The 27,417-nt window shown below is 47.3% G+C and overlaps 9 protein-coding genes across 9 annotated transcripts; 3 read left to right on the top strand and 6 right to left on the bottom strand.

Moving 5' to 3' along the window:
- Positions 1 to 801: 801 nt before the first annotated feature.
- Positions 802 to 1,878, top strand: N7478_009322 (sugar phosphate isomerase/epimerase family protein; the record flags this gene model as incomplete). The annotated part of the gene is made up of 1 exon (XM_056925536.1): positions 802 to 1,878. The coding sequence occupies one exon, from the start codon at positions 802 to 804 to the stop codon at positions 1,876 to 1,878; it is 1,077 nt and encodes a 358-aa protein (XP_056774906.1).
- Positions 1,879 to 2,811: 933 nt separating this feature from the next.
- On the bottom strand, positions 2,812 to 4,335 carry N7478_009321 (flavin-containing monooxygenase; the record flags this gene model as incomplete). The annotated part of the gene is made up of 1 exon (XM_056925535.1): positions 2,812 to 4,335. One exon carries the CDS (start codon positions 4,333 to 4,335, stop codon positions 2,812 to 2,814), a length of 1,524 nt encoding a protein of 507 aa, XP_056774905.1.
- An 821-nt stretch (positions 4,336 to 5,156) lies between these two features.
- On the top strand, positions 5,157 to 6,308 carry N7478_009320 (lipase/thioesterase family protein; the record flags this gene model as incomplete). The annotated part of the gene is made up of 2 exons (XM_056925534.1): positions 5,157 to 5,502; positions 5,584 to 6,308. The coding sequence occupies 2 exons, from the start codon at positions 5,157 to 5,159 to the stop codon at positions 6,306 to 6,308; spliced, it is 1,071 nt and encodes a 356-aa protein (XP_056774904.1).
- Positions 6,309 to 6,614: 306 nt separating this feature from the next.
- On the bottom strand, positions 6,615 to 7,529 carry N7478_009319 (uncharacterized protein; the record flags this gene model as incomplete). The annotated part of the gene is made up of 1 exon (XM_056925533.1): positions 6,615 to 7,529. The coding sequence occupies one exon, from the start codon at positions 7,527 to 7,529 to the stop codon at positions 6,615 to 6,617; it is 915 nt and encodes a 304-aa protein (XP_056774903.1).
- Positions 7,530 to 8,687: 1,158 nt separating this feature from the next.
- On the bottom strand, positions 8,688 to 10,191 carry N7478_009318 (putative pyridine nucleotide-disulfide oxidoreductase AMID-like; the record flags this gene model as incomplete). The annotated part of the gene is made up of 5 exons (XM_056925532.1): positions 8,688 to 8,731; positions 8,787 to 9,094; positions 9,156 to 9,510; positions 9,571 to 9,912; positions 9,984 to 10,191. The coding sequence occupies 5 exons, from the start codon at positions 10,189 to 10,191 to the stop codon at positions 8,688 to 8,690; spliced, it is 1,257 nt and encodes a 418-aa protein (XP_056774902.1).
- Positions 10,192 to 11,453: 1,262 nt separating this feature from the next.
- Positions 11,454 to 13,457, bottom strand: sidI (putative long-chain-fatty-acid-CoA ligase; the record flags this gene model as incomplete). The annotated part of the gene is made up of 3 exons (XM_056925531.1): positions 11,454 to 11,785; positions 11,866 to 12,581; positions 12,661 to 13,457. The coding sequence occupies 3 exons, from the start codon at positions 13,455 to 13,457 to the stop codon at positions 11,454 to 11,456; spliced, it is 1,845 nt and encodes a 614-aa protein (XP_056774901.1).
- Positions 13,458 to 16,415: 2,958 nt separating this feature from the next.
- N7478_009316 (uncharacterized protein) lies at positions 16,416 to 17,397 on the bottom strand (the record flags this gene model as incomplete). Its single annotated transcript, XM_056925530.1, has 3 exons — positions 16,416 to 17,111; positions 17,174 to 17,266; positions 17,338 to 17,397. 3 exons carry the CDS (start codon positions 17,395 to 17,397, stop codon positions 16,416 to 16,418), a joined length of 849 nt encoding a protein of 282 aa, XP_056774900.1.
- A 1,062-nt stretch (positions 17,398 to 18,459) lies between these two features.
- Positions 18,460 to 21,646, bottom strand: N7478_009315 (glycoside hydrolase family 18 protein; the record flags this gene model as incomplete). The annotated part of the gene is made up of 10 exons (XM_056925529.1): positions 18,460 to 18,813; positions 18,859 to 19,271; positions 19,396 to 19,563; positions 19,613 to 20,452; positions 20,551 to 20,780; positions 20,830 to 20,884; positions 20,956 to 21,015; positions 21,074 to 21,208; positions 21,282 to 21,545; positions 21,604 to 21,646. 10 exons carry the CDS (start codon positions 21,644 to 21,646, stop codon positions 18,460 to 18,462), a joined length of 2,562 nt encoding a protein of 853 aa, XP_056774899.1.
- Positions 21,647 to 23,970: 2,324 nt separating this feature from the next.
- On the top strand, positions 23,971 to 26,991 carry N7478_009314 (glucan endo-1,3-beta-D-glucosidase; the record flags this gene model as incomplete). Its single annotated transcript, XM_056925528.1, has 7 exons — positions 23,971 to 24,177; positions 24,256 to 24,496; positions 24,559 to 24,707; positions 24,761 to 26,485; positions 26,546 to 26,607; positions 26,660 to 26,919; positions 26,972 to 26,991. The coding sequence occupies 7 exons, from the start codon at positions 23,971 to 23,973 to the stop codon at positions 26,989 to 26,991; spliced, it is 2,664 nt and encodes an 887-aa protein (XP_056774898.1).
- Between the last annotated feature and the right edge of the window lie 426 nt (positions 26,992 to 27,417).

Below are 27,417 nucleotides of genomic sequence, written 5' to 3'. Positions count from 1 at the left end.
TGTGCAGAGTTTATTCATCGTTGGTTAAAAGTTGGTAGATTGAAGTTCTTACTAGGGTGTTTGTACAATGGTGGAACAAGACAGTGACACCCCGTAGATGACATGTAGTACTGACAAGGTCAATGGAACGACAATGTCTGGTTGAAGACAACAATGTACTCCATACTTTGGAGGTACATGAGCAGACCATAATAAATGGTGACAGACTGTTTCCTTTGGCGAGTATGGCGGTCCGCTCGGAAGGATCAATCCATCTTCATCTTAAACCTTCACCTTCTTGTCTCTTTAGCACCCCGCGCAATATTCCTTCTCCTGTCCAGCCGCCCGCACGTCGCTTTGCCGTGTCTCTGAGACTCTTCCTTCGATTGCAACCTCGATTCATTGCATCCTCCTTGCTTATCATCGGGAAAGTGGGGTCTTCACAACCTTGAAAGACGGGTGATACAGCGATCCACAATTGGATTCTGGCCTGCGACGGACGTCCGGTGTCCACTTTTGACGCATTGGGTCACCCCTGAGCCTTGCGATCGACACGGAAACGATACCGAGGAAATCATGCGGAATCCTCGTTGTTTGTCAAGGGATATTTATATGACGGAGTGTCACGAAGAGGGGACAGAATTCAGGGGTGAATGGAACAGAGTACAGATTCAATCTAGACTCACAATTTACCCAAGTGCCTGAGAACCTTCAAGTTGACCTCGGAAACTTGAATACGATAGAAGCGAAAGACTAAATCAACTTGACCTTGGAAGACTTTCAATTTTCAATTTTCACGTCAAAACATCCCTAGCGTCGGCAATGCACTCCCTTCCCACTCCACCCACAGAAGCCGAATTGCGATGGAAACCAGCCATCGCAACGGTCAGTCTAGGCGTCGCACATCTCCACTCGATTACAGCCAAACTTGCAGCTGCAGCACAAAACGGCCAGGAAGGTCTAGAGCTATTTCACGACGATATCGCTCAATTTGCGCAGACACTCCGTGGCCAAGCAACAGATGCACTATCGGCCCGATCCGATCGCGAATATGAGATCGACGCTGCGCACGCCATCCGCGATCTTTGCGCAGAGCGGGGGCTCCGCATTCTTGCGCTACAACCCTTCCGACATTACGAGGGCCTCATAGACCGTGCACAACATGCACAGCGACTTGATGAGCTTCGCCACTGGGTGGAGCTTTGTAAGGTTCTAGGCGACTCGCTGTTCATTCTGATCCCATCTTCATTTTTAGATAAGGCTGAGATTACGGGTGATCGGGATCAACTTGTTGATGACTTGGGCGAAGCGGCTGATATCGCTTTTCCGGTGAGAATTGCTTATGAGGCGCTTGCTTGGGGTACATATGTGAATACGTGGGAAGCTTGTTGGGATATTGTTCGAAGGGCTGATAGGCCTAATCTGGGCATTTGTTTGGATACGTTTAATATTGCCGCGAGGGTTTGGGCTGATCCTACGAATTCGTCTGGGAGGGTATCTGGGAATGCGGATGCGGATTTGCATAAGTCGATGGAAAGACTTGTTAGAGAGGTTGATCCCCATCGTGTCATGATGGTTCAGTTGGCGGATGGGGAGCGGGTCGATCCACAAGAGGCATTCTTGACTGTACCCGGATTACCGACGCTGTTGAGCTGGTCCCGGAATGCTCGTCTGTTTCCGTGTGAAGAGGAGCGGGGCGGGTATCTTCCTATTCGCGAGGTTGCGGATGCTTGTCTTAATCGATTGGGTTATGAGGGTTGGGTTAGTATGGAGGTTTTTTCTAGAACATTGCAGTCGGATGATCCGTTGGTGCCGAGTGAGCATGCTGCGAGGGCTAGTCGGTCGTGGCAGCGGTTTTTGGAGATGGTCGAGACGGACTTGGAGGGTCAGAAGATTTGATATGTTCAAGTTTAGAACTGGTTAGACATTATGGCGTTTTTGTATTTCATTTCAAGCTATTCATCGGTCTTATATTTTTGGTGTCGATTTCATAAATATTCAAGTTCAAGATAAAACGAAGAAATCACGCTTTTTGACAAGCACCTGGGCATGATGAGTATTGATGTGTCTTATCTATGTACGGATTGAGAATCCTTTCCAATGCTCCGCTGCTTGGGGCTTCAGGCTGTGATCTAAGAGCTGGGTATGCTGGCTGTTACGACAAGAGCAACATTATTGATTAACAAGTATCTTTAGGCTTTAGCTAGCTCATCATCAACTTGTAAAATCAAATCAAAATCACATTAGCGCCTGCGGTCACCGAAATAGGAAAGACCAACTTGTCAGTAGGAATCCAGTGCGTACAGTATGACTGTGCTTATGATAGCATCAACCAAGGTTCCTAACTTGAATTGGTAGGCATGATTCAAGCATAGTACAACTTTTGAATGGCTAATATGGTGAGATCATGGCCCGGGGGTATGTTTGCCATCCCCCCTTTCAATGAATCGCACAGATCACTGGAACTTCGATTCACCAATGGATACCGAGGATTTACTCAGTAGATGAAAGGCGCCCCCACTCGGACCCGGGGACATAGAAGCCCGGGGCATGGGGCGCCGCTTATTTCTATGCAAGGGCCGGGGCCGAAGTAGCTTCATGCGGGCTGATTTGATTTGATGTCATTTTTTTTCAAGGTATGTATTGGCATTCATATGTCCATGACTATTTCCAAAAGACAAGAATAAAAAGTAAATCGCTATTACCAAATCCGAAGTGCGCCAAGTCTAACTAACTAGTCACCAAAAGATGACAATATAAGACAAATAGAAACGAAAAGTAGAGAAAAGGGAATAAAAGTCGTCACAAATTGTCGTGAAACAAAGGATCCGATCAGGCAATCTTCGGGCGAAGATGCAAATTCGGCCCCTGAACATATTCCATCCCATCATCCAGATTACCCTTGGTGGCGAACTTGATATCCTTCAGATAGTGATCGCGTGGTTGCCAAGGGCCCCGATCCGCAGCTAAGGGAATCGCAGACTCAGCCGTAGTGACGTAGGTAGAGTTGAGGTTCAGTAAGGGTAGGTTCTTGATTTGTTTTGCCAGCTCAGGCTTCATGCGAGGAGTGGCGGCAACGAGCTTCCGCTTCTCGAGAGATTTGAGTAAGCGGCAGACGAATTGCGCGGTCGCGTCGGAGCCCAATGTCCATGAAGCATTGGTGTATCCGATGATGAAGGAGGCGTTGGGGAGATCCTCAAGCATAACTCCGTTCCAGAGGTACTTCTTGCCGATCTCGATTTGTTTTCCATCTACGCGGAGCACAGCCCCGCCCGCAATGAGAAGTTTCAGACCCGTGGCGGTGATGATGATGTCTGCTTCGAGAGTCTCGCCCGAATTGATGTTGATTCCTTTCTTCGTCACTGTTTTGATTGTGTCGGTGCGGATATCGGCTTTACCCTGACGTAGGCAGCGGTAGAAGTCGCCATCAGGTGAGACGCAGATTCGCTGTTCCCAGGGATTGTAGCGGGGTTTGAAATGAGGGTCGATGGGGATGTGTTTCGGTAGGTAGAAGCTTGAGCGCAACCGTAGGATCCACGCGGAGATTTTGGGGAACTTGTTACAGAGAAGGAAAAAGGTGCGGGCTATTAGAATCCAGGCCATACGTTGGATTCTGGCAATTGTCTTCTTTGAGAGGATCCAAGAGAGTGGAACGAGCCACCAGAGGAGTAGGCTGTTGCTGTTGTTTGGGAGGGGGAGGATATAGGATGGACTCCGTTGAAGCATGGTTACTCGCTCTGCTGTTTTGGCGAGATTGGGGAGCAAGGTTATTGCTGTTGCGCCGGAGCCGATGATGACTACCTTTTTGTTCGCGTAGTCGAGGTCTTCGGGCCAGAATTGTGGGTGCACGACTTTGCCTTGGAAGTTCTCTAGACCGGGGATTTTGGTTTCCATGGGTTCGTTGTAGTTGTAGTAGCCTGATCCAAAGAGGATAAACCGTGCTGTGACGGTCTTGGAGTGGCCATTGTGTTCAATATTCAGTTTCCAGGTGTTTTCTGCGCTAGACCAGTCCGCTGAGGTCAAACGGTGACCGAATCGAATGTTCTTGTCGATCCCGAACTTCTCTGCGGTGTCGCGAATGTAGGACTTAATCAGGTGGCCCTCCGCAATCGGGTTGTTGTGTGGCCAGGGATTGAATTGGAAACCGAAAGTGTAGAGATCCGAGTCGGAACGAAGACCGGGATATTTGAAGAAATCCCAAGTCCCGCCGACATCGTTGCGAGCTTCAAAAAGAGTGTAGCTGTATTCAGGGCAAGTGTCTTGTAGGCGGTAAGCGGCATTTACACCAGAGAGTCCCGCTCCGATGATCGCGACGTCGATGCGCGACTCTGTATTGCCGTTCGCATGACCGTTCATGATGATAGAATTGTGAAATGGAAAGTACAGAAAAACAGAGAGATTGTCTTTACTTTGAAGAAAATGATGCAGCTCACATGCCTCGGTTTTTTTCTTTCTCCCCCCCTGCGCAGATCGGTCAAGTGGATCCCTCTTATGGCGTCGTTATGGGTCTGTGCGGCGACTTTTGCCCTTTTTTGGGATTGAGATCCAACACTTGTAGCCTATTCTGCATATATTCCCCGGTTGAGTTAAGAGAGGAGAGATACTCGGCATCATGTTCATATGGTCGCGATCAGACGGTTATAGGCAGCAGTGAGTTGTCAAAGTGTGAAATTGAATGTTCTATTCCCTGGGCAACCGAGGTGTTATTGTATTCATATCGACATGTCAACTATCTCTATGTACACAGTGTTAGTCAAGATTCCCGATCGCGTTACACTATGATCTGGCCAGGATTGTTAGAGTTCGATATATTGATCTATAACAATAGTCTTGACAGTATACAGTATTAATCTATAGATTACATGCTGCCAGGGTCATGGCCATAGTCATGGTCACAGTCACGGTGTTCACATATGCAGCCACTGGCAGTTGCCGAGTTTTCCCCACTTTGAACCCCTCAACCACCTCGGCCCCAACAAAAGACCAAAAAGAGAAGAAAAAGAAATTGTTCCATTGTCAGAGTGGATCACCTCCGATCCCTACCACATCAGGATAGCTTTGCGACGATGATCATCCTCACACTTATCCCGAGGTTAAGGGGCGATAACCCATTTTTGCCTTATCAGTCAGGGTCCCGCTATTCAGCAACCTGAAGCAAATCATGCCAGAATTTCACGATGTCGCTGAATAAAGTGAAATTGTCTTTTTGTGAGAAGCTAGATATCCTCCCAGCAGCAGCTAGTGTCGCCGTTGCTGCTATTTATGCCTTATTAACGGGTCTCTGGCGTACGGAGCGCCAGGCTAAATCCCTGCTACTGCATTTTGGTTATGCCATCTTGCGCAAAGCGACTGCGCGCATGTCGCCGTTGCAATTGCAGTATATACTCCCGGGCTCGGTTACTGTTTATAATCGCCTTGTGAAGGGTACGGGGTATGAGGCCAGTTCGGTGCAATTGAGTCATGGCGCTAGTGGGCATTGGATTGGGGATCCTAATGCGACTAATGTGCTGATTTGGTATCATGGTGTGTGAAGCTGATCAATTCCATCATGATCTTGAATTGAATTGAAATGAGATTGATACTAACGCGACTTCCTTCGTTTAGGTGGTGGATGGGCCTTAGCCTCCAACCGCGGTTACATCAAATTCTACGCAAAACTTGTCCGCGATCTCGAGAAATCAGGCAAAAGTGTCGCCGTCTTCGCACTCACCTACACCCTCGCCCCTGAAGCTACCTATCCATACCAACTCAGACAAGCTGTCTCTGCCGCCAGATATATTCTCGATCAGCCAAACCGTAACCCCGAAACCGTCTTCTTTGGCGGAGACTCGGCCGGTGGAAATCTGGCTTGCGGCGTGCTTTCCCATATGGCTCACCCACACCCACAGATTGAGCCACTGACTCCCAAGGGAAAAATTGGAGGTGCAGTCCTTATTGCCCCGTGGGCATTGCTAGATGCCGAGCATCCGGATCAGGTAATCTATGATGGAGGTGATATCATTAGCGAGGCTGTTGCGAAGCCCTGGGCAAGTGCGTATCTGGGTAACGCACCACGCGATAATTATACGGATCCTTTCAATGCGTCGCCCGAGTGGCTTGCTGCGCTGCCGGCGAAGGAGATTCTAGTTACGGGTGGTGGTAATGAGATTCTGTTACCGGTTATTCAGGATTTCGCAAAGAAACTCAAGGATAGCTTTGGGAATGCGGAGTTGTTTGTTGGGCATCGGGAGTGTCATGTTGCGCCGATTTATCATATTATGTTGAATGATAATTCGGAAACGGAGCAGGGGAAGAAAATCAAGTCGTGGTTGGCGGAGCAGCTGCAATAAGCGTTGGCTTTTGTGGTTGTATAGATGGTTGAGTATGTGCTTTTCGGTTTCTTTGACTTGTGCTTGGGCTTGTATCGGCCCTTTTACTTTTGTACATAAGACGCTAGGCTGGTAATCTGAGGATGCCATGTTACTTATGAATATGATCAATGATTGATTTCTAATCAAGGAGCATTTCAATATTGTTCCACGCCGGGTTGTTTTGGTCGATATGAAAGCCGTGTTTAGATTCAAGTAAGAGATTATAGTCCATCCCATGATATTTGACGCATCTCTACATTTGACATACAGCACTTGGGTCCCGCATCACGATTGAAGCATGTCCACAACCATGTCATAGACTTTGCACCTCATCTCCCATCCCGGATACCCTGGCTTCGCAATAACATCCCATCCATGATCACATCCCCCAATCCGTTCCCACGCCATCTGTCGCTTAGGATCCGCCCGTAGTTTCCCAGCTAACCTTTCACCTTCTGCAGCTAGCGGGTCATATCCCGTAGTGATTATCATCACTTTCTCAGGGAAGCTCTCAGCATTAGCAAGACCAGGCGAAATCCTCGGGTCTCTCCTATCAAGACGATCTGGAAGCCAACAGCCAAAGAACAAGTCATAAACAAACGGGGACGCGGGACTTCCACCAATCTCTGGAGGAACTAATGTCTTTGGATCAAGATATAGCTCGGTCGGTGGATAAAATGCGATAACAGAATGAAGTTGCAGTGCATCATTGGGAAAGCTCGAGGCAGTCGCAAGAGCTAGATTACCACCTGAGCTAAAGCCCGAAAGGGAGATATGCGAGACATCGTAGATGGACGGTTGGGTCTTAACCCATCTTATCACGTCCTCTGCATCGTGAAGTTGCGCTGGGAATGGGTTCTCGGGCGCAAGTCTGTACTCGACATCTAGTACGATGTGGTTTGTTCGATGGCTGATCTCGCGACAGAAGCTATCGCTCATCCCGTGAAGGGGGAGGACATAACCGCAGCCTACGAAGTTGATCAAGACTGGAGTAGGACTAGGAATGGGACTGGGAGTGCGAGTAGTGTCTTGCTTGCTTGGTCGATACACATGAGTCTTTATACTTCGGTGTGGGTCTCGGGAGGGGATGTATGTGATGTCATCTGGCGATGCGGTGGTGTTGTATTGCAGCTTGACGAGTCTGCGGAAAAAGAAGATGACTACTCGCTGAAATAAATAGCGTAGTAGAGATAGAGACATTGTGATCTTGAGATTGGTTTTCCTATTTCATTTGACTGGGAAATGTTGGGTTCTTTATAGTTGGCATTTTTGTTTAGAGCGCGTCAATTGCCCGATTAGGAATGGTGCTGATCGGTGTTAAGACCGATGGACTGGACTGGAATGGTCCTGGGTGAAATGAGCAAAATAAACGTGAAAGCATGAATTGAGTCAGATAGAGTCGCTTATTCACAGGGGGCTACTATATATATGTCAGAAGTTCAGAGTGAGATATGATGGCAGCCTGAGGGATCTCATGATTCACCTCTCACTTCCACCACTCTCATCTCCGAGTCGCAACTTCGCTTGGCTAAGTTCCAATCATACTGCCTCATCGGCTCTCATATCGAGTCTATTTACACACTCTCTGGAAATTACCCACTGCTTCAGCAGTATCCAAACCTTCCTCTCATCACCCATGGAGCACTTCAAGTTCTTCTTGAACCTCCCACTTGAGTTACAGGTTCAAATCATCGAAGAATTGCCCCTGAACAGCGTTCTGCAGCTCAGACTGACATGCGTCCATCTCTTCAACCTTATCCCACCACTTTCCCATGAGCAACTGCTTATAGCCGAAACCACAAGATGGGCCCGCCACCGCGATCTCTACTCCTGTCGATATTGCCTGCGCTTACGCTCACAAAATCTGTTTGCCGAGCCAATGTGGCAACTTAAACACAGACTATCAAGGAAAGACCGCGCCAAACGGTTCTGTGTCAATTGCGGGCTCCAACCACGGGATGGTGGTGCAGCTCGGTATGGCCCAGGTGTTCATATAATCATTCAGGGACATGTGTTCGTGGTATGTGTCACTTGTCATCTTTTGCGACCACCAGCTCAAATATACGAATGGCCATCGAAATGGCAGTCTTATTATGAGGCCCAGTATGGCTCCGTCTACAAATTGATACCTGTTTACAGGCCAATGACTGCCGAGTCGAAGAAGTTGATTGAATTGATTGAGAATTCCAACATTGTGCTAAAAACAACGCCGAGGCTTTAAAACTAGCCCATCGATACCGATAAACCCTTGAGATCTGCAAATTCCATTCCTCCAATCACAAGAAATCACTACAACAACTCAACAACAGACATCATCGCGCAACCATGACGAAGGCGTTATTGAAGCCCATAGGACTCTCAAGCCGGGGGAGGGTGGCCGAGACGCATGTAGTTCCAGCATACTGCATTCTATTAGCCAATCTGAAAGATTACTTTCGGTCCATGAGATATACTGACTGCTGCTTCCCATGTCCTTCCCAAACATGACATCCATGAGATCCTCAGAGGCCCTGGTACCTTCATCGGGAGTATAAACAGCACACTTCTTACCGAGCGCTAGTCCAATCATTGCCGGGAACGCGTTCAGAGTCTTGAATTCCGGTTTCTCCCCTGTGCATTCAGCCAGCATGTGCTGGTGAATGTTCTGAGCTGCATACTGGCCCATATGCATCGCTCCGCCGCAACGCTTAATACCCGACCAATCTGCAAGGTCGCCGATTGCGAAATGGTGCTCTGCATTAGGGACATCGCCGGAGAATTGAAGCCTTCGTGTCGTGTTAGTTAGGTCACAAGAACCACATGTACATAACGAATAATGAAACTTACGATGGCCGAATTTTGATTAAACCTTCCTCGTTCAAGGCTTCTGGTGAGAGATACGTTGATGTAGGGACTGATCTAGAAATAGCACTCAAAACAAGTCCAGTAGTGAGTTTCTCCCCATTGGCTAGAGTCAATCGCCACACCCTCTCATTGCCCGAGTCCACGGCTGTTGTGTCTACAACACGCTGTCCAAGAATCACCTCCACATTCTCCTCTCGGAGAATCTCGAGAGCACGTTCGGCAAAGTCGTCTGGCAGGTCCTCAGATGAGAGCAGTCGGGCTCGAGAATGAATGAGTGTGATCCTTTGTTGCGGGTAGAGAATCTTCAGCTCAGCTGCCATCTCAATTCCAACCGCACCTAGTATGAATCATATCGAGTTAGCGGGTAATCACTATATGTGCAATTGTGAATGCGTACCTCCGCCAACAACCACTATTCCTTCGCTAGCATTGCGCAAATTCTCGACATGTTTCTTGGCTTCTTCCAGAAATTCCGCTCGTCGGAGAGATTGTGGCACAACAGGGAAGACACGTCGAAGACCAGATCCAGCGATCAAATAATCATATTTCTCTGTGCGATTTTCCTGTGTTTCCGTATCGAGTATATGCGCAATCTTTGAGGCGCAGTCAACTTTGTTCACGCTGCCTTGAATAAAGTTGAAATCTGGAGACTTGAGTGCCGGGATATCTTTGAATTGCCTCCATGTATCTGAAGCATATTTCTCGCATGCAAGGGATTTCGGTGCTCCGATCAGATGGACTATAGATTAGTTAGCGGTGTCTGGTCGGTTCCTGGCTCTATAAGCAAGATTTGGTTGGAGGAGTCTGTACAATATCCATCGCGCTCATCGACAACAGTGATCTGGAGTGGTATACGGTATTTAGGGGGTTTTGCATCAGGGTTGGATTCGAAGCGGCATACTCGACCCCGCGCCAGGTCACTTAAGTTCAATGCAGCTGCTAGACCTCCATAAGAACCGCCGATGACAAGTACGCGGAATGATCGAGCAACAGCAAGGACACCGTCGTTAGAAGGCATTTTATTATGACGTATAGCGTGGAATGCGGAAGATGTAACAGTGGCAGCCGTAGTATAGGATGGGAAGAACAAGTAAAGACCGGAGGGAAAGTGGAAGAAAAGAAATAGAAAAAGAAATAACAAAATGACCCCGGAAGATCCTTGCTAATAATGTACCCTACCATAATTCCGGAATCCGTAAGCCTAATGGAGAAATCCTAGTAGTGATCCTGACTCGTGCAGATTACGATCTTATCAGATGCGACATCGGTGTGTCAACGAGGGTTCCAGACGCGCAAGTTTATCAGATCCGATGCTGATCCGGTTATTGGGGTGACGCAAGTATCAACCGAGCCAACCAGCGAGTAGCATCTCAGCCCTCAACTCGGCACAGACCTTTCATCCATTCTTTGCTTTGTTCTGGTATTCCCGACTGCGTCGGAATCTTGCGGTCAGGACCTGTGTTCATTTGTCTTGGCCAAAAAGGCCAAGGGTGGCAGCGCTGCCCCACTGTACCGATTGACCCGGATGGGACAACCTGTGTGGTGTCTTGGTGGTTTTAAGCTTGGGGTTTAACTTGCGATGAGGAGACCCTGCAGGAGTTGGTGCGAAAACTTCCTTGCGTTGGATAGTATGTATACACCAGGCCAGTGGATGAGTCTCCGATTGCGCAAGCGGGGAGAATACTGCAGGTATTTTCGGTTAAATACTCGACACCACTTGGGCCTGAATAGTAGAGCCTTAAAGCTACATAGACTGTATGCAAGGGATCCCCCATAATCATGATCCCAACATCCACACCCTTCTGGATATTGACCAAGGCCCAAAATCCCACAGCACATGCAATTCGCGTCCGTGAACTGTTCACGGGATTTTATTTCCTTATTGCGTGTTTCAGTCAGAGTTTGAGTGGGTTGTATGTAGATTACTAGCGTTAATACCGTAACCGTCCAATACAAGGCACCAGCCAATGGAAGCCCAGAGCTCGATCAGACAAGATGGTCCCGGGTCCGCAGTATCTAATCTGATTGAGGAGTCGATTGCGGTCAGACCCGCCACGTTCACGCAATTGAGCTCCTTTCTTACCAGCCTTGTACAGTGTGTACGAGACCTTGCCCCGCATACAGTGTGGAGTTTTTTTTTTTTTCTCGGAAATTCAGAGGAAGGATTTGAAGAAAATAATAATATTCGCATCGTCTCAAACAAAAACCATATTATCCAGAAATATACACTTAATTACGCCCGTTGCCAAATTTTCTAACCCGCTTTGAACTGAGTTCCATCTATTGTGCCCGTTTCGCTAACGCCTCGGTCGCCATCGCTCGCAATTCCACTTTCCGGACTTTTCCGCTCCCCGTTATCGGTACTGTGCTGGATACCCCCTCTTCTCCAAATACAAAGATGTACTGTGGTGCCTTGTGACGTCCGAGAGTTTCTCGTGTCCAGCGACGGAGATCTTCGTCGGAGGGTCGTGTCTTTCCGGTGGATAATTGGATGAATGCGCCGACTACTTCGCCGTACTTTTGGTCGGGGATTGCGATGACGGAGGCGAGTTCGATGTCGGAGTGGGCGGTTAGTCGTTCTTCGATTTCGAGGGGGTAGATGTTTTCGCCGCCTGGAGATGTGATTAGATTAGTTGGAATTGTTTGGGATGTGGTCACTGGGAAGTTGGTATGGGTCAGATCTGGATCTTACCGCGGATAATAATGTCCTTGAATCGTCCGGTGATTGTGCAGTAGCCCTGCTCATTGAATGAGGCTTCATCGCCTGTCTTCAACCAGAGTGTTCCGTCGGAATCGGTCACGAAGGTCTCAGCCGTCTTTTCGGGGTTATTCCAGTATCCCTTGGTAAGCTGGTACCCGGCCATGAGGAGCTCCCCTCGTTGTCCAACGGGAACAATGTTACCCTTGGCGTCGACGATCTTAGCACGAGCATGTGGGAGAACCTTTCCGACTGTAGTTAACCGGGTGTGGATACTATCTGTGGTGAAAGCGTTGAAGCAGGTTGGTGATGCCTCGGTAAGGCCGTAGCTGCTGGTATATTCGGTCATGTTTAATTCTTCGAAAAGGCGCTTCATCAGGGGACGGGGAACTGGGGCACCGGCGATAATACCGGTGCGGAGATTGGAGGTATCGAAGTTGGCGGGCTTGGGGCCGGGAACACTGAGAATAGCTTCGAACATTGTGGGGACGCCGTGGAGAGCGGTGCATTTCTCGTCGGAGACCGCGTGGATAACGGCCTTAGGGTCAAATGTCTCGCTGGGGAAAACAATCTTTGATCCGTGCGTTACGACGGCTAGCATGCCGAGGACTAGGCCGAAGCAGTGGAATAGTGGTGGAGGGCAGCAGAGGACGTCGAATGATGTGAGCTTCATTCGGTCACCGATGAACCGGGAGTTGTTGACGAGGTTGCTGTTTGCAAGGTTGATGTAGTTAGATACTGAGCTTTATCTGCATTTCAGTGCGCATGTATCATGATGGAGGGACTTACTGGTGGGTCAACATGGCAGCCTTGGGGTTACCGGTTGATCCGCTGGTGAATTGAAGATTGCACACATCGTCGGGTCGTAATGAGGATTCGCGCTCCTGGAGCATGTAATTATATGTAGATTGCGAGGCTCCGCGAGCGATGATATCGTTGTAAGTTGGGAAATTCTCGTATGTTCCGCGAAGAATAACAATTTCCTCCAGGGCCTTGGAGGTCCCGATGTCCTTGGGCTGTGGACCCAGCCGTTGCAGGACTTCTTCAAGATTATGACGACCAATGCGGGGTGTGATAAACATAACCTTACAGCCTAAATAAGATGGGTTGATCGAGTTAGTACCTTCAAGTTTATACTTTGGGGGGGGGGAAATAAATCGCTGGGAATTACCTGAGTGATCGAGCGCATAATGAAGCTCCGATGGTGTATATGTGTTATTTAGCACAACCAAGATAGCTCCGACTCGCGCAGCAGCGAAAAATACGGAGATGTACTGTTCGCAATTGCCTGCCATAATTCCAACGCGATCACCTTTCTGAATTCCCATTGCCAACATTCCCAGCGCAAGACGCTCAGATTCCTCCTTCAAGTTGGCGTATGTCCAGCGCGCGCCAGTCCAGGGAAACACAAGGCATTCATAATTGCCGTACTGTAGTGCCTGAATTGTCAACAGCTCACCAAGCGTAATATCCAATAGTTCAGGCTCAGTCGGTCCGGCGACGATAGACCATTGGACCGGCGCTGACGCCGGCTGCACATGCGATAGCGTCTGCTGAAGACGTTGAACACTCCTAGTGGTAGTCATTATGGTGGGAGAGAATGTAAATTAGGAGAAGAGGGAAACAGGTTGGATTGCGCGCACGGTTGGGCTTATAGGTAGCTGACAGCCGGCGAATACCGCGGCAATGATTTTTTTTTCTTGCGCATCAGATCCCACTCCGATCTTACGTAGTGTCGCTCAATCAGATATGCCAGTGGCTTTCCGGGGTGGGGTCATCATCATGGTACGGAGTTGGTAATTCTAGAACGCCTGGATCCACTTTTCGTTACGCTCGCTAAACATGCTTAATGGCCGTGCGAGCTAGCGGTAGTCTTGTCTTGGATTTCTTCAACACTAAGGGAGGGATTGTGCTAAAAAAAACTGCCGAAAGGATTTTCTTCATGGTGATGTTTTCTTTGCTTTTTTTTTTAGAGATTACATTCTTTCTCGGACCTGGCGCCGTTTGCGCACCGAAGAAAAAAAAAACGAAATTCAAATTGAAATAAAAGTTAGTAACAGCCCTCTGCCAAGCCATTTCATTTTAATTCGTTCCGTGTCTTGGACTTTGATGGGTCTTTCGCTCTTTCTGGTGCGGATCGCTTAACCTTCCTGGACTAAGGAGACAAGGCCATTCCGTCACAACATTATATCATCTATAATCCTTCGAGATGCTTAACCTTCCTAGACGGGGATTATATTGTTATTTCGTCACAGCCTGTTATTTTATATAATCCTTCAGTTGCAATTGATGCTTAACCTTCCTAGCCAGGGAGTAGGCTTTACAATGTCGTCAAGGTGTTCAATGATGTACAATCCTTCGCTTGTGATGACTGATCCACATTGGAGAGAACCGAGCTACAGTAGTTCTCGTGGGACCCCACTGAGCAGAATTCATCTGATAAAACTTCCATTTCACTTGAACAACCCCGGAGGTCTAACCGGAAAGAAATTCTTCACGGAGCTAGTGGAGCGGCTTTCATCTTTATTGTGGAATTTTTCGGGTGTGGAGCTCTGCAAGTCCGGGAAGATTCCTTGCCACTTGTTACTCATTCAAGGAGACCTTCAAGTCCACCGTGGGCCACGGACGGTCATCCCGGATCGTCCGTAAATGATCGTCTCTGTCAGGTATGGACTAATAGCTCGGGGATTAGGTAGCATGGTGGTAAATCATGGCCACCTCTTTAATACCCGTGAACTTGAAGTTCTAAGATGAATCCCAAGGTTGCGTATATCCATCCGTCTTGCGTATCTTTACGATCTAATCAATCAGCCGGTATCGGCCTCGTGCTCCACCAGTTCCGCTTCGTGTTTTCTTAGTTTTCTTAGTTGCTTGGCTGTTTCAACTTTCAGTTTGCTTGATCTGGGAAATTAAATTTCTGTCGGGATACTGTCAGGTTCCGCTACCCTGGCACATCATGAAATTTATGATCCCCACTTAGTCCTAGCAGATGCCGATCGGGAGAAGTTCCGCTGCAACCCATGTCAGGTACATCCTGATTCCAGATGCAGTGCATATTGCAGATGCACTATGTAAATCTTACTACGTCGGGTGATTCTTCAAGATCCGCTTCGCCTTATGCATAAAGTTGTCCTACTAGATACTAGTACACTTTAAATCCTTCGACATAGCACTGTGCGTGAATAATAATACCTCTAGGTGTTTGCCGGTTTTTAAAATGACATGATCGTCCATTCGAGGCTCGACTGCAAATCCTGTTGGGTTTGACGCAGTTTATACAAATTTCAATTACACTCGTTAGAATCCTGGCTCCCTAGATCCGGCAGGAACTGTGGAACACTCATACTATTCCGCAGCCGACTTTGGAATAGGTCTCATACCTAAAGTTTTGCATAATAGGCATAGTACATGCCATAATAGGCATTGTACCTACCCTACATGGTCGTAAACAATACGTAGAAATCCATTCTTGACAGATCATATCCCTCCCAAGTCCAAGCCTCGCAAGCTGGCGCTTTGATCGCTAGCGAGCTTTTGTGTCATATAAACCATGTTGCGAAGAAACAGCCTGAAGATGACGAAGATGATTTCAGTGATGAAAGCAGCAATTGGGATGATAGTAGTGAGGGAAAAGAAGATCTCCCAGTCTGTGAGAATGCATTGGAGTTTGTTTGATTCTATTCACATTGGAATTTCAGTTTGTTTGGTTTGGTTGGTTTGTTTTCATCTTGTTGCGCTTTGGTTTTATTTTTATTTTGTTCTTTGGTTACTTCGAGACTGTTAGCCCTGATAACAAAGGCTTATTGACCAGTTTTACATTTTCTCCGGCTACAGTAGGAAGTATCTGCTGTCCACCAAGTCATTCAAAAACATCGGCATATGTTAATAGGTCTTCTGTATGGTGAAATGGATGTCATTTTGATGTCTTTCCTGTGATTGAGGATTGCCATGACCATATCTTTAAGCGCATGGAGTAAACCCCAGAGCTAAGGGGGACGTGGGGGCGGAATTGGAAGGGAGAGGAAGGTGTAGCGGGGGGCCCATTCACGGCCCCGGGGGCCACCTACATACGAACATGTTCCACGGGTGCAATATTGGGGCCACCGTAGTCATACTCTTACTCAGTATTAAAGATCAGTGTAGCGTAGATCCTATAGTATTAGAGATCGTTTCATAAAATGTTTGGTGCCAGTAATTACTTCAATTCCGAGCCTAGAGTTCCATTATATGTTGTCTAGTATCATATGATCTTGCTGTAGCAATACTAGTACTACTAGTAGAGGGAATGTTAAGTAACGGCTGTAGCGATCTCTGCTCAGATCCTGTCAATGCTACGTGTGATCTGCAGAGTTCAGGAAATCCCATGCGGAGCCTAAGAGACTAGCCTCCCCAAGCGTTCTTCCTGAGTTGCTAGTAGGAGCTACTAGGTACTAAGCCCTTAATAGCTGAGCCACTTTATGTAGACTGACCACACGATTAACTTGTATTTCGAGAACCTCTATCCTCGCGTTTCAGTCGCTCTCGCCCAGGTTCACACACTGCCCTCATGGCGCAGAAGAAGGGGCCCAACCATCTCCTTCATGCATGTAATATTCAATATCCTCTTCAGGATTATCAGTATTCTCATCCAAATTCTGACCATTCATAAAATTGGATAAAAGTTGAGTTGTCCATGAAGCCCTCTCCCGAACTCGAAATGGAAGAACCCTTCCTTTATGATTCACAGCCAAAAACAACATCCATTCTTCCTCGCATGCCTTACGATCGGCGACAACGATCATGAGATATTGGAAAATATCTGGCTCAGGTAACTTTAGAAAGGGTTCTGTTGGCCAATTCCGATCTGAGAGGCCGTCCAACATATCTGGCTTCTTCATTAACGCTGTGATTATATATGATGGCATAGAGCCTGGCGTGCCGCAGGCAATTCCATCGATTAAAACGGGGATTTCGCCCCCGTCAGGCGAAGAGCTATCAGAACGGAATTCTTCGCTGTCGAAAAAGCACTCTTTGTCCAAAGTATCATCTAGATCATCTTCGGCCGTTATTGAGCGGATACGCCTATATCCTGCGTCGGCAGCGCTCTGGCTGGCCGGGTCGTCCTTTCGCCCGAACCACGTCCGAATCCAAAGTATTCGTGATGTTTGACCATCTGTTGCGCGCTCTTCATCTGACATCAAATCTTGAGGTACATGAGAGGGAATCTCATCAGGTAGTAACTCGTGACCATTTGGGTATTTCTATCTGCTATCCGTCAGTGTTGAAGCCAAGAAAGACAGGTGGGCTAAAGTGCCAACGTTACATTGCGGCCCTCTTTACCAAGACGAACCCAAGAATTGACAAGGGCGCGGAATTGTTGGGTTTTCGCAAGCGGGGATTCGGAGTCCCATTTATCCTGATATTCAAAGTATTAGTACTGATTTCGCATTGGACTTGACTCTTTTCAACTGATGTAAACATCCATACCATCACATAGTGATCGAAAGGCAGTAGCCCAAATGGCTTCATGTCGAGTTCATCGAGCATTTTATAACGTGGTGACTCGTTTGAAGAGGCTTTCCTTCCAATGTCTCCTACATTCGGAAAGACTTTTGAAATATATTATGCGACGCGCGGGAAGCTTTTTTTTTCGGTTGGCAGGGGCGGGTTGAAGGGAAGAAGAAGTTGAGGATGCGGGAAGCAAACAGAAGACGGAAGTCTCGCAAAGACCGCGGGGAGTAGTTTGGACTAAATACCCCGAGGGTTCAAAGTAGCCAAGGTATTGATGTGTAATTCAACTTATCATATGAAAGATTTTTCAAAGTAAAAATGTTAAATAATGTTGAGTACTATATTCTGCTTAACAGAAAGCCATGGAAATTTAGTCGGACAGAAACCCGGACACTCTCAGGAGGCCTTGTCTGTTCTGTGTGGCCATTACTTCAAGTTTTAGAAGGAAATTACTCCATTGAGTTGAAAATGGACTGAGGTCTAGATCTATGCTCCAGGTCAAACTCTTTAATGCCTTTAGACATGATTTAATGAGGCTATCTATCATATCGATACTTGGATATCGAAAACTTCAGCATCCTCTGGAATTTCAACGCCTTTAGAAGAACAATCTTAGCCTGATACTTCGAACCGTAAACTGTAGATAATCAATGGAGCAACCTACTGGTGATGTTGAAGAGTTCGCTCTGCGTTGCTCCTCGCCTCTTTTGATTTTGGCTTGAGCAGCTCCATTGTCAAATTTCACATTGCATCTGGCAGATCGATTAGCAGCCGGCCATTCATGCAATAATTGATGGAAATTATTGAACTTACTTTGACAATCTCACAAAATTACCCCACAACGTATGGTCGCGAAAGCTGTTTTCAACCACACAATACGCGTTAAAACTGAGAACATCGTACTTCAAGCTGCCCATGAGATTGAAAGCCGCCACAACGTTTTCAATCCTACTCTCCCGACCAGTTTCACCGTTTGCGATGTTGTGATTGAAAATTTCATAGGCTGATCCAGTTGGTCCGGTGGCGGAATCTGAATTGAAGAGGTGGAAAGTAAAGGACTTCTTGTTGTTGCCAGCATGATTCCATGCCTTGTTCTTGTCAAGCGGTTTTCGTCCAGTAACGCGCATTCATGTCAAATTTAGCGTCTAATGTGACGTCTAACCCAGCCTTCAGATCGACGTTGCCATGCCTATACTGAGCCCGTCTACTATATAGTAGTATTGTCTTGTGGATGGACATAGGCAGTTTTCCTTTGTCATAGTTGCGAAGGGTTGTAAACCTCTTAATCCAGTCGGGATACTCGCCCCACCAGCGCTTCTCGTGACGCAACTCTCGTTTGCTCTTTCCACCGACAGATTCAGGGCCAGTCATCCAGTCCCAGTATGGCACCGGGTTTGTGTAATCAATGCGAACGTTGACGGTTGCATCTTCTCGGCGAATCAATTCAAAGCGCTAGTCGATTGTCAAGTTGTACACCACGAAATCGTGTTGCTCAACAGCACGTTTTTTGATGTGGAAATCCGAGAGATCAGTCTCTCCAACTGGCTCCATCGAGATGATACGCGCATAAGGGCCAGACCCGATATGTCTAGGGAGGGATATGATGGTATCTGGAGCACCTCCTTTGAATACCTTATCACAAGCGGCTTCTCGATCCTTCCGGCAGTACACAAGGTGGGATGACTCCTCGTGCTCAAAGGCCCAGTCCACCACATTAGGTTCATCACGGGTGAGAAACTCTCGCTTCTGGATGGGATTTCCTGATCCATCTTCGGCATGGGTGAAAGCAAAGTCACTGGGAAACTCTCCTTGAAGGGCATCTTCATCTCCATCCAACACGATTAATCCGTAAGGATCATCACCAAAGTCAGTTTCATCTGGCCCATGTGGGTCATCATCGTTGTTTGTCGCTGTACTGATAAGCCACATCTTCACCGATTGGGTTTGGGAAGATTTTCTTCAGATCGAATGGAAGATCCAAGTTCGGCTTTGGATCGCAACGTAGTCGATGTTGAATAGTTCCACCGGACATACCACAGGGTGCGATACGTCCACCCGCTTTATCGGGTAATATGGCTTTAGCCGCGGTAAGCTGGGTTGATGGACAGGATCTTCTGGAGCATTCCGCTGCATCTGGGAATTTCACTAAATTGTCTTTCACCTTTTCGAGTTCCGGTACCCAGCCACAATTGTCAAGCGCAGCTAGTCTGGGTTAGCTTCGTTTTAGCAACCATGGGGATCAGACACTAACCATCAAGCTCACAACATAAATTTTGAAACGATCCATCTTCACAAAAATCGCCCCTGGTGGCGATTCGTTGAGCGTAACCACTCGAGCAAGTACCGAATACGGTGCATGGAGACCAGTGACATTTCTGCATCTCAGGCGGCCCGTCACAGCAGAGGGATCTTTTTGAGTCCCCGGAGCACTTGCTGCCACCATCGGCATCCGTATATCGGTCTGTGAAGAGTTCAAACCTTCCATTGCCACAAGTGTTTTCAGCTTCCCCGCCTGTGCACTTTGTCGAGTCTCCCCCTGGGGCACCCTCCCATTTGCAGTTGACGGCGGGCGTCTTGGCAGGACAACATACTCGCTTGTATGTCCCCTTAGCACAAGCTTGGGAGTTATGGGATAGAGGCCCGTACAGATCAAACGGAGCTTCACCTGGCGAATGTACGTACGCCACAGTCACGTCGCCTGTATTACACTTCGAGTTCCCTTCGATCGTTGCTTTTGCCCCGACACAGCCCGTAGTGACATAGCATTTATCTCCAGTGAGTCCACTCATTTCGTCGACGAGAGCCTCTTTTTCTTCGTCACTGAGATCACCACCTTCGGGAAGACTGCCTGCGACGTATTTGTCACCAAGTAGAGCGGTTAATGCCTGGAAGTCGTTGGTGTCTTGGTCAATGGCCCAAATCATAACACCTCCAAAACACTCTTTATCTAGCATTTCTCGCTTCTTCTTAAAGCTGGTCTCATCATCATAAGTGATCCACTGATTGCCGTCATAGATCATATATCGGACACCGCTCTCCTCATCGTATCGAATTGTTTTCTCATTCAATCGATGCTGGCGAGCCATAATCTCTGTGTTCAATTTTAGTGATCACGTTGTATTTTTGTAACGGGTTTTTGGACAAGGAAGATTGCCCTTGAAAGTGAGGATTCCATCTTCACCAGAGCACTCTCCACGCACGCCAGCATCGCTAAAGACACAACCTGGCTCGTTACACGTGTCGTCGTCAAGAGTGAAAGTTCTCCCGTAAAGCCCTTTCCGAGATTGACTTTTGATAAATCGATGTCGTTTCTTCGCAAGAGATCTACGCCATTCTCAATCTCGGTGACTTTTGTGTGGCCAAACACGTATGGACCAGTCCACTCATTCTCTTGGTCCCATTTTCCGCGCATGTCGTGACTAAAACCATTAGTATCAGATTTTTATGATGGGATCGTAATCCTCCTACCTCATGAGGTTGAACCAATCCACATTGGGCTCAAGACCTGCAACATCAAAATGCTCTGGTACCAATAGCTAGCTAGAATAGCCATAGAGATAGTCCATGCAGGATTCTCGTCATCAAACGAGCTACGCATTTCCTTTGGCAGAGACACGTAGTTTTTGTAATCTGAATCCTTTCCACCACGATCATCTGGAGAACATGAGTATTCATCAATACACTATGAGTGGGCAGGGGTGCATAGATTTACCGGCAACGGGATACTCCCAATCGAGATCAATACCATCGAGATCGTATGTGTCGAGGAGACTCATCACGCTCTTTATAAAAGTTGACCGATTATCTTCGCTAGAAGCCATATCAGACCAGGCAGTCCTCGTTGGCCCTACACAGGATAAAGAGTCAGCACATATACTAGTATTGGGAGGAACTTGAAGTGATAGTATAACCAGCCATACCAGGATCGCTGAAAGCCCATCCACCAATAGCGATGATAAGCTTAAGTGAGCGATTTTTTCTTTTTAGTTTAACCATTCGCTGGATTATTTCAGAGCTATCAATGGTGACCTTGGAATTTTTAATACCACCAAAAGCAATGTTCAGATGTGTCAAAGCCTTCACAGGGATATCCTCGGGACGGAAAGAGTCACAGTCCTTGGTATCTGCCCATGTCTCGTAGTACGCAATACGACGCTTCTCCAACTCGAAGCGCAGGCCGCACGCTTGGGCGATCCACAATTACTCTGGCAGCTATGCTTATCGTCCGTCTTGAGGCAAAACTCTTCGGTTGTGCCACAGAATCCCCATTGGCTGCAGCACACATTCAAGGGACAGTCTGTGTTATTGCCATATGTTCCGCATTCTGCCACAGCATCGCAATTGCTCTGGCAATTTTCATCACTGCACCAGTTTGGTCCGAAGCCACAGCTACCATTGTTTGAGCAGCAGCCAAGCTTACATGGGGTCTCACTATCACATGTTGCGTCTTGTTGCGAAGCGACTGAATGGAAAAGAGTAGTAAGGAGGGAAAGTGTAAAAAGAGTGGATATATACATCTCGACGTGGGAAATACAAGATAAAAGAATAATCAGAAAAGGAAAATATCAAGATCTTGCAAGACCCAATGAGTGTGAAAGCTTCCAATGGCCCGTCGAGGAACTTAAAATGAATGGACAAGTTCCCTCAGAGACAATAGGAGTAAAGAATGAGATGTTTGTAAGACTGGAGTGGACGAGGCAAGCAGATCATTATATGTGCTATTACATACAGTATTATACCAAAAGGAGTTAAAGCTGCAAAGGATATGAAACTTCGCATAAGTTGGATTCAAGTCGGCTTGTCCAAGGGAAAACTCAGTTTACTCCAAAGTTGGCCTGTCCAACGTGTGGGGAATAATTGGCATTGTTACCATCATGCTTGTAGAGTTCGATGAACTCCGAGGAGCGTCTGTACTTATCCTGCATTAGATTTAATCTTTGGTTCTATGCATTGCGCCTTCGCCGGCGCAGGTGTAAAGTCCGGTGGCTTGACGACCAAGCATGCACGATCACACCCTGTTACAGTAGACCCAGTTGAGATCCATACACCTGGTAAAGAAATTGGCAGGACTTCCGGTATCAAGATTTTCATACCCATAGACATATACCACGGTAGATTAACTCGTTAGCGAATAATCACTACTGCGAATCTGCGTAGATGTTCTCCTCCCGGCCTCTCACTAGGGCTATTAGTATTTACCGCTTGAATAAAAAGTATGACATCGATAAATACCATATAAGAGCTGTCTATACATATCCGCTTTCATTTGGATGCTCTAATGCATGTAACTTGAGATGGCATCGCCGATATACTAACTACAACATTGGAACTAGTCGCCTTAGCAAGGGATAATTTTTCTACCTTGTTTGATCGATGCATGAGAGGAAGAACTCTATTTAATATTTCACGTATGCGAAAACCCAAGTGCAACAAAATTTGTCCATACATAGCAAACTATACACCTGATGCAATTTGCGCTACCTGCTGAAATCGACGCGTTCAACTTGAAATTTGAGCTAGCTTAAACTTGAATCAGGACGGAATATTTTTTTTATTCAATTAGATTGAAGTACGAGCTTACCTCTGCGTTCTTCAACCACAGTGTCTCTAGGGTTATACATATATTTAATTTTCATTGTTTGAGTTGAGCCCGGAACTTGAATTTGAGAATTGGCAAAATATATAGTATCAGTCTGGCATAAAACACATAGTACTACTATTTGTACTACGACTACTACCTAGGTAGTAATGCTACTAGTACTACTAGGTGCCCAGGTGGACCGTACTACTAGCTTTTAATAAGTTAACTGGAAGGACATTAGTATACTACAATATATCACTAGTAGTGGTAGTAGGTAGTTCTTGAATAATTCGAGTCCATCAACTGGAAGTTAGTTAGATGATTGGCCTAAATTGTGGGGTTGTTGATCTCCATTGGCGGTGATTGGAGCAAGCTCCACATCCCTTGGCACCTACGTCGGTGCCTGGAGCTATGACCGACCTCACCATGTCAAACCTGTCACCATATTGATGCACAACTTCAATAGACATATCGTTAAACCAATCGAGCTCTATTTTCAACAGCCATCCCGTCACTAGCTTTCCCCGGGTGAATCCAGCCCCGGTCAGGCTTGCCAGCACATTGAGCGTGACGTTGTTTACGCCCCAACGACACATTCCTAGTGGTGGAGACTGCTGGCCTCGCAACAACCGAGTGACTATTGTTAAACACGCCCTACATTGCTGGCCCACATGCTACACTCATTAATCCCCGCGGTACAGTTGTCTATTCGCCCTTGCAGCACCCGTTCGCGCGATTGATTCCTTGAGGATCTGCAGTTCCGGAATTCCTCTAGCAGACCACTCACAACAATCCCAAAGCCGAGAGCGAGGCGTCTTGGGGGAGTTTATAACCATGTAAGTAGCGAATCCCCATTTTTCTGAATTCTTTACCCCCGGTGCATGTACACGACTTGCCTTTCGACCTCCGAGCAGACGACGCCGACTACTCGCTGGAATTGGGTTTCCAGAAGACAATTGGCACTATAGCACAGTTTAAATACTCTTTTTACTGTTGTAGATCGTCTTGTCGCGTGTTGGCTATTCAGGATGGCATTGATCCCGAGATGGAAGGCAGCAGCCTTGCTAACTTGGGTTCTGGCTGCAGATATTGTAAATTGTTTACCAAGTCAGTTTGTTGGTACCGCTGCAGAGCGGATTCTACAGGAAACAGCTACAGAGTCACCTGCAACATTTGAAACGCAGTATCCTCCCAATAACGCAGAAGAGAGACTGCTGATTCCAGAGACAAAACCTGTAAGAATTAAGCTTCAACTACCAAGCCCCAGGAAAAGTATATTCAGTCACAGTCCCAGTGTTAACATGGCATGGTAGGTATATCGTGTTGCGTTGGAGGACGACGGTCACCCTTCGCAGCTTCCCTGGCCGGGTGTTGATATCGATCATTTCCTTGACGACTTTGACGACTTTTTCTCCGAGGCCGAACCATCTCAGCAAGCTCAACAGGCTCAGCAACCTCAACAATCTCAAAAGCCCCCACAGAGAGCAGACCCGACTGGAAAGCCTGCTGCGACTGAGAAAGCACAACTTCCACAACCTTCCACACTTTCAGCCGGTTCGTATCTGGAGATCAATATTCAGTGGGGTTATGAACTGCTGAGACTAACGTGTTATTAGATCAAGCACCAACTGGCCCACCTGGTTCTCCCGGTCCAGCTGGCAAAACTACCGGCATGAATAACCAGGATATCTTCCAACCAGTTGCGACTGGAGCGCCGCCGGCCAATATCAAGAGTCGCCACGACCACCCCGTCGTCAACAAACATGTAAGGACTTTTCTCTCAAAGACGATCGCAGCTATGCTAATGATTGCGATAAGGCCAACTCGACTGCTCCCATCGAGACGAATAAGTTCTATGCGGGCTTGTTCCTAGGATCTCAATCCAATGCTAGCTTCACTCAACCATACTCAGTGGCATGGTCCAGGGGACAGGGTACTCTGAAGAGCTGGGGAGTTTCTGCGTCTCACGTTGAACCAAACGTTCTAGCCTTTGGCCCCAAAAACCACAAGATCCCTGGTGAGCCAGTTGAATACTATATCAACCCGGTCGGACTTCAGCATGTTATCCTCTCGGCTTCAGAACTTGACGAATCGAGTGTGCTCAGTGTTGAGGAGCCGAAAGCATTCTCCGCCCATGCCGTGCTGAAGCGCTCCGCAGGATCAGCGCAATCGATCACGTTCCCAGTCGTTCAGGGTATGGGTTACGTGACAGGTATCTACAATGACTTGCAGCCACTTATTGAGAGTGGCGTGTTTTTCAACAAAGTGGTCAGTGCTGGGTCTCCCAAGCCAGGTGTCTTCAAGTATCAGGTGCTATTGGAAGACGAGACCCACTGGGTGCTCTATGCTACTCCGGAAGATGGCAAGGACCCAAAGCTCAAGTTGGTTTCGAAGTCTAGTATTCGTGGTCAGCATGGTTTCTCGGGTACCATTCAGATCGCAAAGAACCCAGCTGGAAAATCTGGTGAGAAGTTTTATGACAACTCTGCTGGTGTTTATGCTGTCGGTGGTAAGGTTACTGGTTCCGTTACTGGCGACGTGGGTAGCTACAGTCTGTCTTGGGCGAAAGCCGGAAAGCACGCCAATGGCAGCCCGCTAATTATGTTTGCTCTGCCGCATCACGTTGAGTCCTTCAATCGCAACACTCGAGGTCGGATCACCGATATCCACCTGCGCACTACAACTAAGGGCAACGCTACCGCTGTAATTGGCGAGAATTGGACAATGACTGAGCAAAACCTTCCCATTGATATGGGATTCGCTCCTTGGTCTCCACACCACGGGAGCGCTCACAGCCTTTCCGAGAGCGCCCAGCAAGCCATTCTCAAGATTGCTCCCAAAGAGTTGAGCCAAAATATGTCGGCCCAGACCGATTTGAACAGCATGTACTACAGCGGTAAAGCTCTCAGCAAGTTCGCCACTTTGATCTACACCGTGAACCAACTGGGTAACGATGCCGAGATTGCAAGCGCTGCCTTCCAGAACCTGACGGAGAGCTTTGATCTTTTTGTGCAAAACAACCAGCAGTTCCCACTGGCATATGATACTGTCTGGAAGGGTGCTGTCTCGACTGCTGGCTATGCCGGGGATCTGAATGCTGATTTTGGAAACACTGCCTACAATGACCACCATTTCCATTATGGATATTTCATTCAGGCTGCGGCTATCATGGGAGCCCTTGACCCAAGTTGGCTGGCCAAGAATAAGGACTGGGTCAACATGCTGGTTCGTGACGCTGGTAACTCTGTTGAGGATGACAGCTACTTCCCCTTCTCTCGTGGCTTTGACTGGTTCAATGGCCACTCATGGGCTAAGGGATTGTTTGAGTCCTACGACGGCAAAGATGAGGAGTCTACCTCGGAAGACACCATGTTTGCCTATGCTATCAAGATGTGGGGTCAAACAACTGGCGACGCCAGCATGGAAGCTCGTGGAAATATGATGCTGGGCATTATGCGCCGCTCTCTGGATAACTATTTCCTGATGCAGGACAACAATAAGAACCAACCAGCAAACTTCATTGCAAACAGGGTGACTGGTATTGTAAGTTGCCACTAATTAAGATATCTTCATTGCGGATGATTAAAACTAACGCACTGCCAGCTTTTCGAGAACAAGGTTGATCACACCACATACTTTGGCAACAGCTTGGAGTTTGTTCAAGGGTATGTGCTCATCTTAATTCCTAATACTAAAACAACACTAACAGCTTATTAGAATTCACATGTTGCCTCTCCTCCCCCATTCTGCGTACACTCGTCAACGCAGCTTTGTGAAGCAAGAGTGGAAGTCCATGTTCGCATCCGCTGCTTCCACCCCAGCCGAGAAAGTTGAAGGAGGGTGGAAAGGCGTCTTATATGCTAATCTCGCCTTGATTGATCCTCAAGCTGCTTGGGACTTCTTCTCGCAAGGTGATTTTGACTACAGCTGGATTGACGGCGGTGCATCACGGACTTGGTACTTGGCTTATGCCGCAGGTTTGTCTGCCCCAATGCATTGAGAAAGATCTAAAAAGCTAACAGCTACCAGGACTCGGCGCCAAACCATAGATCAATTCTTAGTTATATGATGTTTTTGGCGTTCCTGGGGTTCACCTTCACCTTCCTGGCTATGATTTCTTTTGTTTCCATGACCTTGGTCATCGCTGTTTGGCATGTTTCGACCGATTCGTGTAGATTTTTGCTTATCGCTGGAAAGACCCCTTGTTTCCTGTGACTATTGTAATTGACGTTCAACTTTATCTTCAATATCTTGTAAGGCTCAGTGCCTAGTTTAATTGTAGTATTTTCGTAGAAGTTCGCCTGCCCCCTCCCTCTTAGTCTCACAGTCCCCCCATTATGAAAACTTGATGGAATTATTTCAAACAGATCGTAATACTCAATTTACGTCTCATAAAAATGATCTTTCTTGAACTTTTACGTAGGACCTTATTTACTGTTGTGCTCGTTCGATGCATCCATGAATACTACTATAGT

Source organism: Penicillium angulare, assembly GCF_028827245.1.
Source record: "Penicillium angulare strain IBT 27051 chromosome Unknown utg000007l_segment0_segment0, whole genome shotgun sequence".
Lineage (NCBI taxonomy): Eukaryota > Fungi > Ascomycota > Eurotiomycetes > Eurotiales > Aspergillaceae > Penicillium > Penicillium angulare.
Note: the sequence above shows the minus strand (reverse complement) of the source record. Positions and strands in the feature narration are given on the sequence as shown.